The sequence below is a fragment of the Artemia franciscana genome, unplaced genomic scaffold (assembly GCF_032884065.1).
Source record: "Artemia franciscana unplaced genomic scaffold, ASM3288406v1 Scaffold_5119, whole genome shotgun sequence".
In the NCBI taxonomy this organism is placed as follows: Eukaryota; Metazoa; Arthropoda; class Branchiopoda; order Anostraca; family Artemiidae; genus Artemia; species Artemia franciscana.
Window position 1 is genome coordinate 6,854 of NW_027065520.1, and position 14,817 is coordinate 21,670.

Genomic DNA, 14,817 nt, shown 5'->3' on the forward strand with positions numbered 1-14,817 from the left:
TTGCAATCATAAAATAGTCTAATATCTTCATTTTTTCAACATACGTAGCTATTACCCTCGAAAACTAAAACTTTTGAAATAGGAAAAGAGCCTTTAAGCACTTTCTTTACCATGTGCAATCATAAAATTGTCTAATATCTTCATTTTTTCAACATACGTAGCTATTACCCTCGAAAACTAAAACTTTTGCAATAGAAAAAGAGCCTTTAATCACATTGGAGGTGATGGAGTTCGTCCGGAATGATGCAGACAATGTCTGTTGACCACGTACCTCTGGATATGGGGTTTCCCCTAACTAATCGCTCCGATCAGGGTGGCCTCAACCTCATGAGGTGGGTGGAGCCCACCCCAGGATTCTCAGTATCCAGGTAAATCCTGGCTCTAATCAGAATCCAGGCCTAGGGTCGGTTGGGCCTGCAACCCTCCACCTGAAATCGATTGCAATGAATAGCTTAGCAACTGCCTCGGATGACCGATGTTCTTTTATCCCATCACGACCCTTGCTCGCCCCTGGACCGAGAAATGACCAGCGATTGAATCTCCTTGACCACGGTGGCCTCCGGATTGCCACCTGGAATGTATTGACATTGAACTTTCCCGGAGCAAAGACGCTTCTGGCGATGGAACTGAAGCGATTCCGCATCTCTATTGCTGGAATAACAGAAACCCACCTAGTCGGGAATGGGACTGATCCCATAGGTGAGGGATACCACCTTCTATGGTCCGGACAGACAACGACTAGGAGAAATGGGGTCGGACTAGTACTTGATAACAAGTCCATAAAGTGTCTACTGTCATTTACTCCCGTCTCGAATAGAATAGCTAATGCTCGACTGAGTCATAAGCAAGGAAAAATGACAGTCCTTGTCTGCTATGCTCCGACAAATGAAGCCGACGACGAAGCAAAAGAAACTTTCTACTCTGCCCTGGCTAATGAACTGTCCAAGATATCCCCCCACGATATTGTCATCCTTTTGGGTGATATGAATGCAACAGTGAGCGACAACCACGACCTATGGCGGCAAGTCATCAGACCAGTTATTCCGGACCCCCTAAATGACAATGGGCTAAGGCTCCTTCAACTGTGCAGCATGCATAACCTTGTCATTACGAACACGCTGTTCGCAGGGAAGGATATCCACAAATACACATGGTACAGCAACGACGGCCGTACCAAAAAAATGATCGACTATATCATTGTCTCACAGAGATGGAGATCCTCGATTAGTAATTGCAGGACGTAAGGTCAGCCGAGATTGGTAACACTGACCATCGCCTCGTTGTAGCTAATATGCGACTGAGGCTCCAAGCCCAGCGCTCGCAACCTAGACCGACCAAGATTGATGTCTCTCGTCTCTCCGATCAAGAGATACGGTCCAAGTATGCCATTGATGTCTCGAATCGCTTCGACGCACTCCTGCCATCTGAAAGTTCTGAGGACGCATGGATCTCGTTTAAGAAGAATGTCCTGGAGTCAGCGACCGCAAATATTGGAAGGGCGAAGCGTGCTAAGAAAGCGTGGGTTCAGTTCGATACGCTTGACGTCATTGAGCAGAGACGCAAGGCAAGGCTTCTGGGCGACATGCCGACCTACAGGCGCCTCAATGGTGTCCGCAACAAGCTGATACAGCGAGACAAGAAACTGTTTGTGGAAAGGAAGGCAAACGAGCTGGAGGGCGCAGCCATGAAAGGGGACGTCGGGAGCCTCTACAAGCACCTCCGTGACCTCACAAGCGAAAAAGCCCCCTCAGTTGCATCTGTTGTCTCTGCGGACGGCCAGCCACTTAGTGATGAGGCCGCTCAGGTCAGTCGATGGAAAGACCACTTCTCAAGTCTCCTCAATGCCGATGCTGTAGCACAGACTGACCAGGAACTCGCACGCCTAGCTACCAGCACTCGGGAAGTGCCGTCAAACGAACCAGAGACTACCTTCACGACAGCAGAAATCCACTCTGCTTTGAAACGTCTAAAGAATAACAAAGCGGCAGGCGTATGCGGAGTATCCGCTGAGCTCCTGAAGTATGCTGGACCGGCGATGTTACTTTGGCTGCAAATGCTGTTTTCCGTGGTGTGGCGCACAGAATGGGTCCCGAAGGACTGGCGACTTGGCATAATCCTGCCCCTTTGGAAGAGATAGGGGAGCAAGAGCATCTGCTCTAATTACAGAGGTATAACCCTTCTCTCAGTCCCTGGAAAGCTCTTTGCCATGACCCTGCTAGACAGATGCACGAGTATCCTCCGAAGAAAAAGGAGAGTTCAGCAGGCCGGATTTATGCCAGGGAGGTCCACTGTCGAACAAATCTTCACTATGCGCCAGTCAATTGAGAAAACTAGAGAATTCAGGAGGAACGCATACGTGGCCTTCGTAGACTTCAAAGCTGCTTTTGACTCCGTCGATCGCAACTCTGTTTGGCTAATACTTAGATCGACGGGTCTACCAGATAAATACTGCAAGCTTTTTGAAAAGCTGTATGAAGAGACCGAGAGTTGCGTCCAAGTCAACGGAAAACGGAGCACGACATTCAATATCAAAACTGGCGTTCGCCAAGGGTGTGCCACCGCCCCGGAATTGTTCAATTGTGTGATAGACTATGTGATGACAAGAACTACAAATCGCCTGCCCTTTGGTCTGCAGTTTGGAGATCGCATTCTGACGGATGCGGACTTCGCAGACGATCTTGCTCTCGTTGCCGACTCAATCGACCAGCTGACCGACGCTCTGGAAGTCCTGAAGGAAGAGGCAGCAAAAGTGGGGCTGAAAATCAACTGGCTCAAAACTAAGATTATGGCAATTGAACCCCCAGGTCCAGTCTCGCACCCTGATACCATAACTGTCTGCGGAACACTTGTCGAAGTCGTTAAAAACTTCACTTACCTCGGTTCTGTGCTGTCCAATGATGGCTCCGTAGACGAAGAGGTATGCAGCCGACTATCGAAAGCCTCTTCCATCGTCGGTAGACTCAACAGTCTATGGAGAATGCCGCACATCTCAAGGCGTACGAAAATGCGAATCTATAACGCATCCGTAAGCTCCGTCCTGCTCTACGCGGCGGAAACCTGGCCCCTCAAATCAACCATCCTTAAAATGATAGACGTCTGTCAGACGAAACAGCTTCGCCGGATCGAGGGATTCCGGTGGGATGATTTTGTAAGCAACGCAAGGTTGCTTACTCTCACCTCCCAGGTACCATTCTCCGTCCAGATAGCGCAGAGGTCTCTCAGACGGTTCGGACACCTCCTACGAATGCCGACATCAACGCCAGCCCGAATAGTGTACGACTTCGACCCAAAAGCCCATGGCTGGTCTCGCCCGAGGGGCAGACCTCGGACAAGGTGGAAAGACAGCCTCGACAAATTCTTGGTGATGGCCAACATTGCTGTCGACGAAGCGTCTCATTTAGCAGCAGACCGGTCCGCCTGGAGAAGTCAAGTTGCGAAGCTCTCTACGCCGCACCCCATGTGGCAGGAGCCTTAAGTCAAGTAAGTCACGACTTTAATCACATTCTTTACCATGTGCAATCATAAAATAGTCTAATATCTTCATTTTTCCAACATACGTAGCTATTACCCTCGAAAACGAAAACTTTTGAAATAGGAAAAGAGCTTTTAATCACATTCTTTACCATTTGCAATCATAAAATAGTCTAATATCTTCATTTTTCCAACATACGTAGCTATTACCCTCGAAAACTAAAACTTTTGAAATAGGAAAAGAGCCTTTAATCACATTCTTTACCATTTGCAATCATAAAATAGTCTAATATCTTCATTTTTTCAACATACGTAGCTATTACCCTTGAAAACTAAAACTTTTGACATAGGAAAAGAGCCTTTAATCACATTCTTTACCATTTGCAATCATAAAATAGTCTAATATCTTCATTTTTTCAACATACGTAGCTATTACCCTCGAAAACTAAAACTTTTGACATAGGAAAAGAGCCTTTAATCACATTCTTTACCATTTGCAATCATAAAATAGTCTAATATCTTCATTTTTTCAACATACGTAGCTATTACCCTCGAAAACTAAAACTTTTGACATAGGAAAAGAGCGTTTAATCACTTTCTTTACCATGTGCAATCATAAAATAGTCTAATATCTTCATTTTTCCAACATACGTAGCTATTACCCTCGAAAACTAAAACTTTTGACATAGGAAAAGAGCCTTTAATCACATTCTTTACCATTTGCAATCATAAAATAGTCTAATATCTTCATTTTTCCAACATACGTAGCTATTACCCTCGGAAACTAAAACTTTTGACATAGGAAAAGAGCCTTTAATCACATTCTTTACCATTTGCAATCATAAAATAGTCTAATATCTTCATTTTTTTCAACATACGTACCTATTACCCTCGAAAACTAAAACTTTTGCCATAGGAAAAGAGCCTTTAAGCACATTCTTTATCATGTGCAACAATAAAATAGTCTAATATCTTCATTTTTCCAACATACGTAGCTATTACCCTCGAAAACTAAAACTTTTGACATAGGAAAAGAGCCTTTAATCACATTCTTTACCATTTGCAATTATAAAATAGTCTAATATCTTCATTTTTTCAACATACGTAGCTATTACCCTCGAAAACTTAAACTTTTGCCATAGAAAAAGAGCCTTTAATCACATTCTTTACCATGTGCAATCATAAAATAGTCTAATATCTTCATTTTTCCAACATACGTAGCTATTACCCTCGAAAACGAAAACTTTTGAAATAGGAAAAGAGCCTTTAATCACATTCTTTACCATTTGCAATCATAAAATAGTCTAATATCTTCATTTTTTCAACATACGTAGCTATTACCCTCGAAAACTAAAACTTTTGCCATAGGAAAAGAGCCTTTAAGCATATTCTTTACCATGTGCAATCATAAAATAGTCTAATATCTTCATTTTTTCAACATACGTAGCTATTACCCTCGAAAACTAAAACTTTTGCCATAGAAAAAGAGCCTTTAATCACATTCTTTACCATGTGCAATCATAAAATAGTCTAATATCTTCATTTTTCCAACATACGTAGCTATTACCCTCGAAAACGAAAACTTTTGAAATAGGAAAAGAGCCTTTAATCACATTCTTTACCATTTGCAATCATAAAATAGTCTAATATCTTTATTTTTCCAACATACGTAGTTATTACCCTCGAAAACTAAAACTTTTGAAATAGGAAAAGAGCATTTAATCACATTCTTTACCATTTGCAATCATAAAATAGTCTAATATCTTCATTTTTTCAACATACGTAGCTATTACCCTCGAAAACTAAAACTTTTGACATAGGAAAAGAGCCTTTAATCACATTCTTTACCATTTGCAATCATAAAATAGTCTAATATCTTCATTTTTTTCAACATACGTAGCTATTACCCTCGAAAACTAAAACTTTTGACATAGGAAAAGAGCCTTTAATCACATTCTTTACCATTTGCAATCATAAAATAGTCTAATATCTTCATTTTTTCAACATACGTAGCTATTACCCTCGAAAACTAAAACTTTTGACATAGGAAAAGAGCCTTTAATCACTTTCTTTACCATGTGCAATCATAAAATAGTCTAATATCTTCATTTTTCCAACATACGTAGCTATTACCCTCGAAAACTAAAACTTTTGACATAGGAAAAGAGCCTTTAATCACATTCTTTACCATTTGTAATCATAAAATAGTCTAATATCTTCATTTTTTCAACATACGTAGCTATTACCCTCGAAAACTAAAACTTTTGCCATAGGAAAAGAGCCTTTAAGCACATTCTTTACCATGTGCAATCATAAAATAGTCTAATATCTTCCTTTTTCCAACATACGTAGCTATTACCCTCGAAAACTAAAACTTTTGACATAGGAAAAGAGCCTTTAATCACATTCTTTACCATTTGCATTTATAAAATAGTCTAATATCTTCATTTTTTCAACATACGTAGCTATTACCCTCGAAAACTTAAACTTTTGAAATAGGAAAAGAGCCTTTAATCACATTCTTTACCATGTGCAATCATAAAATAGTCTAATATCTTCTTTTTTTCAACATACGTAGCTATTACCCTCGAAAACTAAAACTTTTGACATAGGAAAAGAGCCTTTAATCATATTCTTTACCATGTGCAATCATAAAATAGTCTAATATCTTCATTTTTCCAACATACGTAGCTATTACCCTCGAAAACTAAAACTTTTGCCATAGGAAAAAAGCCTTTAATCATATTCTTTACCATGTGCAATCATAAAATAGTCTAATATCTTCATTTTTCCAACATACGTAGCTATTACCTTCGAAAACTAAAACTTTTGCCATAGGAAAAGAGCCTTTAAGCATATTCTTTACCATGTGCAATCATAAAATAGTCTAATATCTTCATTTTTCCAACATACGTAGCTATTACCCTCGAAAACTAAAACTTTTGACATAGGAAAAGAGCCTTTAATCACATTCTTTACCATTTGCAATTATAAAATAGTCTAATATCTTCATTTTTCCAACATACGTAGCTATTACCCTCGACAACGAAAACTTTTGAAATAGGAAAAGAGCCTTTAATCACATTCTTTACTATTTGCAATCATAAAATAGTCTAATATCTTCATTTTTTCAACATACGTAGCTATTACCCTCGAAAACTAAAACTTTTGAAATAGGAAAAGAGCCTTTAAGCACTTTCTTTACCATGTGCAATCATAAAATAGTCTAATATCTTCATTTTTTCAACATACGTAGCTATTACCCTCGAAAACTAAAACTTTTGCCATAGAAAAAGAGCCTTTAATCACATTCTTTACCATGTGCAATCATAAAATAGTCTAATATCTTCATTTTTCCAACATACGTAGCTATTACCCTCGAAAACTAAAACTTTTGACATAGGAAAAGAGCCTTTAATCACTTTATTTACCATTTGCAATCATAAAATAGTCTAATATCTTCATTTTCCAACATACGTAGCTATTACCCTCGAAAACTAAAACTTTTGAAATAGGAAAAGAGCCTTTAATCACATTCTTTACCATTTGCAATCATAAAATAGTCTAATATCTTCATTTTTTCAACATACGTAGCTATTACCCCTGAAAACTAAAACTTTTGACATAGGAAAAGAGCCTTTAATCACATTCTTTACCATTTGCAATCATAAAATAGTCTAATATCTTCATTTTTTCAACATACGTAGCTATTACCCTCGAAAACTAAAACTTTTGCCATAGGAAAAGAGCCTTTAATCACATTCTTTACCATGTGCAATCATAAAATAGTCTAATATCTTCATTTTTCCAACATACGTAGCTATTACCCTCGAAAACTAAACTTTTGACATAGGAAAAGAGCCTTTAATCACATTCTTTACCATTTGCAATTATAAAATAGTCTAATATCTTCATTTTTTCAACATACGTAGCTATTACCCTCGAAAACTTAAACTTTTGAAATAGGAAAAGAGCCTTTAATCACATTCTTTACCATGTGCAATCATAAAATAGTCTAATATCTTCATTTTTTCAACATAAGTAGCTATTACCCTCGAAAACTAAAACTTTTGACATAGGAAAAGAGCCTTTAATCACATTCTTTACCATGTGCAATCATAAAATAGTCTAATATCTTCATTTTTCCAACATACGTAGCTATTACCCTTGAAAACTAAAACTTTTGAAATAGGAAAAGAGCCTTTAAGCACTTTCTTTACCATGTGCAATCATAAAATAGTCTAATATCTTCATTTTTCCAACATACGTAGCTATTACCCTCGAAAACTAAAACTTTTGACATAGGAAAAGAGCCTTTAATCACATTCTTTACCATTTGCAATTATAAAATAGTCTAATATCTTCATTTTTCCAACATACGTAGCTATTACCCTCGAAAACTAAAACTTTTGACATAGGAAAAGAGCCTTTAATCACATTCTTTACCATGTGCAATCATAAAATAGTCTAATATCTTCATTTTTCCAACATACGTAGCTATTACCCTCGAAAACTAAAACTTTTGACATAGGAAAAGAGCCTTTAATCACTTTCTTTACCATGTGCAATCATAAAATAGTCTAATATCTTCATTTTTCCAACATACGTAGCTATTACCCTCGAAAACTAAAACTTTTGACATAGGAAAAGAGCCTTTAATCACATTCTTTACCATTTGCAATCATAAAATAGTCTAATATCTTCATTTTTTCAACATACGTAGCTATTACCCTCGAAAACTAAAACTTTTGAAATAGGAAAAGAGCCTTTAGCACTTTCTTTACCATTGCAATCATAAAATAGTCTAATATCTTCATTTTTCAACATACGTAGCTATTACCCTCGAAAAACTAAAACTTTTTCTACATATGTTGAAAAAATGAAGATATTAGACTATTTTATAATTGCAAATGGTAACGAATGTGATTAAAGGCTCTTTTCCTATTCAAAAGTTTTAGTTTTCGAGGGTAATAGCTACGTATGTTGGAAAAATGAAGATATTAGACTATTTTATGATTGCACATGGTAAAGAAAGTGCTTAAAGGCTCTTTTCCTATTTCAAAAGTTTTAGTTTTCGAGGGTAATAGCTACGTATGTTGAAAAAATGAAGATATTAGACTATTTTATGATTGCAAATGGTAAAGAATGTGATTAAAGGCTCTTTTCCTATGTCAAAAGTTTTAGTTTTCGAGGGTAATAGCTACGTATGTTGGAAAAATGAAGATATTAGACTATTTTATGATTGCAAATGGTAAAGAATGTGATTAAAGGCTCTTTTCCTATGTCAAAAGTTTTAGTTTTCGAGGGTAATAGCTAAGTATGTTGGAAAAATGAAGATATTAGACTATTTTATATTGCAAATGGTAACGAATGTGATTAAAGGCTCTTTTCCTATGTCAAAAGTTTTAGTTTTCGAGGGTAATAGCTACGTATGTTGGAAAAATGAAGATATTAGACTATTTTATGATTGCAAATGGTAAAGAATGTGATTAAAGGCTCTTTTCCTATGTCAAAAGTTTTAGTTTTCGAGGGTAATAGCTACGTATGTTGGAAAAATGAAGATATTAGACTATTTTATGATTGCACATGGTAAAGAAAGTGCTTAAAGGCTCTTTTCCTATTTCAAAAGTTTTAGTTTTCGAGGGTAATAGCTACGTATGTTGAAAAAATGAAGATATTAGACTATTTTATGATTGCAAATGGTAAAGAATGTGATTAAAGGCTCTTTTCCTATGTCAAAAGTTTTAGTTTTCGAGGGTAATAGCTACGTATGTTGGAAAAATGAAGATATTAGACTATTTTATGATTGCACATGGTAAAGAATGTGATTAAAGGCTCTTTTCCTATTTCAAAAGTTTTAGTTTTCGAGGGTAATAGCTACGTATGTTGAAAAATGAAGATATTAGACTATTTTATGATTGCAATGGTAAAGAATGTGATAAAGGCTCTTTTCCTATGTCAAAAGTTTTAGTTTTCGAGGGTAATAGCTACGTATGTTGAAAAAATGAAGATATTAGACTATTTTATGATTGCAAATGGTAAAGAAAGTGCTTAAAGGCTCTTTTCCTATTTCAAAAGTTTTAGTTTTCGAGGGTAATAGCTACGTATGTTGAAAAATGAAGATATTAGACTATTTTATGATTGCAATGGTAAAGAATGTGATTAAAGGCTCTTTTCCTATGTCAAAAGTTTTAGTTTTCGAGGGTAATAGCTACGTATGTTGAAAAAATGAAGATATTAGACTATTTTATGATTGCACATGGTAAAGAATGTGATTAAAGGCTCTTTTCCTATTTTAAAAGTTTTAGTTTTCGAGGGTAATAGCTACGTATGTTGAAAAAATGAAGATATTAGACTATTTTATGATTGCACATGGTAAAGAAATGTGATTAAAGGCTCTTTTCCTATTCAAAAGTTTTAGTTTTCGAGGGTAATAGCTACGTATGTTGAAAAAATGAAGATATTAGACTATTTTATGATTGCAAATGGTAAAGAATGTGATTAAAGGCTCTTTTCCTATGTCAAAAGTTTTAGTTTTCGAGGGTAATAGCTACGTATGTTGAAAAATGAAGATATTAGACTATTTTATGATTGCACATGGTAAAGAATGTGATTAAAGGCTCTTTTCCTATGTCAAAAGTTTTAGTTTTCGAGGGTAATAGCTACGTATGTTGGAAAAATGAAGATATTAGACTATTTTATGATTGCACATGGTAAAGAATGTGATTAAAGGCTCTTTTCCTATGTCAAAAGTTTTAGTTTTCGAGGGTAATAGCTACGTATGTTGGAAAAAATGAAGATATTAGACTATTTTATGATTGCACATGGTAAAGAATGTGATTAAAGGCTCTTTTCCTATTTCAAAAGTTTTAGTTTTCGAGGGTAATAGCTACGTATGTTGAAAAAATGAAGATATTAGACTATTTTATGATTGCAAATGGTAAAGAATGTGATTAAAGGCTCTTTTCCTATGTCAAAAGTTTTAGTTTTCGAGGGTAATAGCTACGTATGTTGGAAAAAATGAAGATATTAGACTATTTTATGATTGCAAATGGTAAAGAATGTGATTAAAGGCTCTTTTCCTATGTCAAAAGTTTTAGTTTTCGAGGGTAATAGCTAAGTATGTTGGAAAAATGAAGATATTAGACTATTTTATAATTGCAAATGGTAACGAATGTGATTAAAGGCTCTTTTCCTATGTCAAAAGTTTTAGTTTTCGAGGGTAATAGCTACGTATGTTGAAAAAATGAAGATATTAGACTATTTTATGATTGCAAATGGTAAAGAATGTGATTAAAGGCTCTTTTCCTATGTCAAAAGTTTTAGTTTTTCGAGGGTAATAGCTACGTATGTTGAAAAATGAAGATATTAGACTATTTTATGATTGCACATGGTAAAGAAATGTGATTAAAGGCTCTTTTCCTATGGCAAAAGTTTTAGTTTTCGAGGGTAATAGCTACGTATGTTGAAAAAATGAAGATATTAGACTATTTTATGATTGCACATGGTAAAGAATGTGATTAAAGGCTCTTTTCCTATGTCAAAAGTTTTAGTTTTCGAGGGTAATAGCTACGTATGTTGGAAAAATGAAGATATTAGACTATTTTATGATTGCACATGGTAAAGAATGTGATTAAAGGCTCTTTTCCTATGTCAAAAGTTTTAGTTTTCGAGGGTAATAGCTACGTATGTTGGAAAAATGAAGATATTAGACTATTTTATGATTGCAAATGGTAAAGAATGTGATTAAAGGCTCTTTTCCTATGTCAAAAGTTTAGTTTTCGAGGGTAATAGCTACGTATGTTGGAAAAAATGAAGATATTAGACTATTTTATGATTGCACATGGTAAAGAATGTGATTAAAGGCTCTTTTCCTATGTCAAAAGTTTTAGTTTTCGAGGGTAATAGCTACGTATGTTGAAAAATGAAGATATTAGACTATTTTATGATTGCAAATGGTAAAGAATGTGATTAAAGGCTCTTTTCCTATGTCAAAGTTTTAGTTTTCGAGGGTAATAGCTACGTATGTTGGAAAAATGAAGATATTAGACTATTTTATGATTGCAAATGGTAAAGAATGTGATTAAAGGCTCTTTTCCTATGTCAAAAGTTTTAGTTTTCGAGGGTAATAGCTAAGTATGTTGGAAAAATGAAGATATTAGACTATTTTATAATTGCAAATGGTAACGAATGTGATTAAAGGCTCTTTTCCTATGTCAAAAGTTTTAGTTTTCGAGGGTAATAGCTACGTATGTTGGAAAAATGAAGATATTAGACTATTTTATAATTGCAAATGGTAACGAATGTGATTAAAGGCTCTTTTCCTATGTCAAAGTTTTAGTTTTCGAGGGTAATAGCTACGTATGTTGGAAAAATGAAGATATTAGACTATTTTATGATTGCACATGGTAAAGAAAGTGCTTAAAGGCTCTTTTCCTATTTCAAAAGTTTTAGTTTTCGAGGGTAATAGCTACGTATGTTGAAAAAATGAAGATATTAGACTATTTTATGATTGCAAATGGTAAAGAATGTGATTAAAGGCTCTTTTCCTATGTCAAAAGTTTTAGTTTTCGAGGTAATAGCTACGTATGTTGGAAAAATGAAGATATTAGACTATTTTATGATTGCAAATGGTAAAGAATGTGATTAAAGGCTCTTTTCCTATTTCAAAAGTTTTCGTTTTCGAGGGTAATAGCTACGTATGTTGGAAAAATGAAGATATTAGACTATTTTATGATTGCAAATGGTAAAGAATGTGATTAAAGGCTCTTTTCCTATGTCAAAAGTTTTAGTTTTCGAGGGTAATAGCTACGTATGTTGAAAAAATGAAGATATTAGACTATTTTATAATTGCAAATGGTAACGAATGTGATTAAAGGCTCTTTTCCTATGTCAAAAGTTTTAGTTTTCGAGGGTAATAGCTACGTATGTTGAAAAAATGAAGATATTAGACTATTTTATGATTGCACATGGTAAAAAATGTGATTAAAGGCTCTTTTCCTATTTTAAAAGTTTTAGTTTTCGAGGGTAATAGCTACGTATGTTGAAAAAATGAAGATATTAGACTATTTTATGATTGCAAATGGTAAAGAATATGATTAAAGGCTCTTTTCCTATGTCAAAAGTTTTAGTTTTCGAGGGTAATAGCTACGTATGTTGAAAAAATGAAGATATTAGACTATTTTATGATTGCACATGGTAAAGAATGTGATTAAAGGCTCTTTTCCTATGTCAAAAGTTTTAGTTTTCGAGGGTAATAGCTACGTATGTTGAAAAAATGAAGATATTAGACTATTTTATAATTGCAAATGGTAACGAATGTGATTAAAGGCTCTTTTCCTATGTCAAAAGTTTTAGTTTTCGAGGGTAATAGCTACGTATGTTGGAAAAATGAAGATATTAGACTATTTTATGATTGCACATGGTAAAGAATGTGCTTAAAGGCTCTTTTCCTATTTCAAAAGTTTTAGTTTTCGAGGGTAATAGCTACGTATGTTGAAAAAATGAAGATATTAGACTATTTTATGATTGCAAATGGTAAAGAATGTGATTAAAGGCTCTTTTCCTATGTCAAAAGTTTTAGTTTTCGAGGGTAATAGCTACGTATGTTGGAAAAATGAAGATATTAGACTATTTTATGATTGCAAATGGTAAAGAATGTGATTAAAGGCTCTTTTCCTATGTCAAAGTTTTAGTTTTCGAGGGTAATAGCTACGTATGTTGGAAAAATGAAGATATTAGACTATTTTATGATTGCAAATGGTAAAGAATGTGATTAAAGGCTCTTTTCCTATGTCAAAAGTTTTCGTTTTCGAGGGTAATAGCTACGTATGTTGGAAAAATGAAGATATTAGACTATTTTATGATTGCAAATGGTAAAGAATGTGATTAAAGGCTCTTTTCCTATGTCAAAAGTTTAAGTTTTCGAGGGTAATAGCTACGTATGTTGAAAAAAATGAAGATATAAGACTATTTTTGATTGCAAATGGTAAAGAAAGTGCTTAAAGGCTCTTTTCCTATTTCAAAAGTTTTAGTTTTCGAGGGTAATAGCTACGTATGTTGAAAAAATGAGATATTAGACTATTTTATAATTGCAAATGGTAACGAATGTGATTAAAGGCTCTTTTCCTACGTCAAAAGTTTTAGTTTTCGAGGGTAATAGCTACGTATGTTGAAAAAATGAAGATATTAGACTATTTTATGATTGCACATGGTGAAGAATGTGATTAAAGGCTGTTTTCCTATTTCAAAAGTTTAAGTTTTCGAGGGTAATAGCTACGTATGTTGGAAAAATGAAGATATTAGACTATTTTATGATTGCAATGTAAAGAATGTGATTAAAGGCTCTTTTCCTATGTCAAAAATTTAGTTTTCGAGGGTAATAGCTACGTATGTTGGAAAAATGAAGATATTAGACTATTTTATGATTGCAAATGGTAAAGAATGTGATTAAAGGCTCTTTTCCTATGTCAAAAGTTTTAGTTTTCGAGGGTAATAGCTACGTATGTTGGAAAAATGAAGATATTAGACTATTTTATGATTGCAAATGGTAAAGAATGTGATTAAAGGCTCTTTTCCTATGTCAAAAGTTTTAGTTTTCGAGGGTAATAGCTACGTATGTTGGAAAAATGAAGATATTAGACTATTTTATGATTGCACATGGTAAAGAAAGTGCTTAAAGGCTCTTTTCCTATTTCAAAAGTTTTAGTTTTCGAGGGTAATAGCTACGTATGTTGAAAAAATGAAGATATTAGACTATTTTATGATTGCAAATGGTAAAGAATGTGATTAAAGTCTCTTTTCCTATGTCAAAAGTTTTAGTTTTCGAGGGTAGTAGCTACTTATGTTGGAAAAATGAAGATATTAGACTATTTTATGATTGCACATGGTAAAGAAAGTGATTAAAGGCTCTTTTCCTATGTCAAAAGTTTTAGTTTTCGAGGGTAATAGCTACGTATGTTGAAAAAATGAAGATATTAGACTATTTTATGATTGCAAATGGTAAAGAATGTGATTAAAGGCTCTTTTCCTATGTCAAAAGTTTTAGTTTTCGAGGGTAATAGCTAAGTATGTTGGAAAAATGAAGATATTATACTATTTTATAATTGCAAATGGTAACGAATGTGATTAAAGGCTCTTTTCCTATGTCAAAAGTTTTAGTTTTCGAGGGTAATAGCTGCGTATGTTGGAAAAATGAAGATATTAGACTATTTTATGATTGCACATGGTAAAGAAAGTGCTTAAAGGCTCTTTTCCTATTTCAAAAGTTTTAGTTTTCGAGGGTATAGCTACGTATGTTGAAAAAATGAAGATATTAGACTATTTTATGATTGCAAATGGTTAAAG

The 14,817-nt window shown here is 34.5% G+C and overlaps 1 protein-coding gene across 1 annotated transcript; it reads left to right on the forward strand.

The window, feature by feature from the left end:
* The first annotated feature begins 443 nt into the window (after window positions 1-443).
* Window positions 444-1,244, forward strand: LOC136043373 (craniofacial development protein 2-like). Its single transcript, XM_065728291.1, has one exon. It carries the CDS (start codon window positions 444-446, stop codon window positions 1,242-1,244), a length of 801 nt encoding a protein of 266 aa, XP_065584363.1.
* The last annotated feature ends 13,573 nt before the right edge of the window (window positions 1,245-14,817 follow it).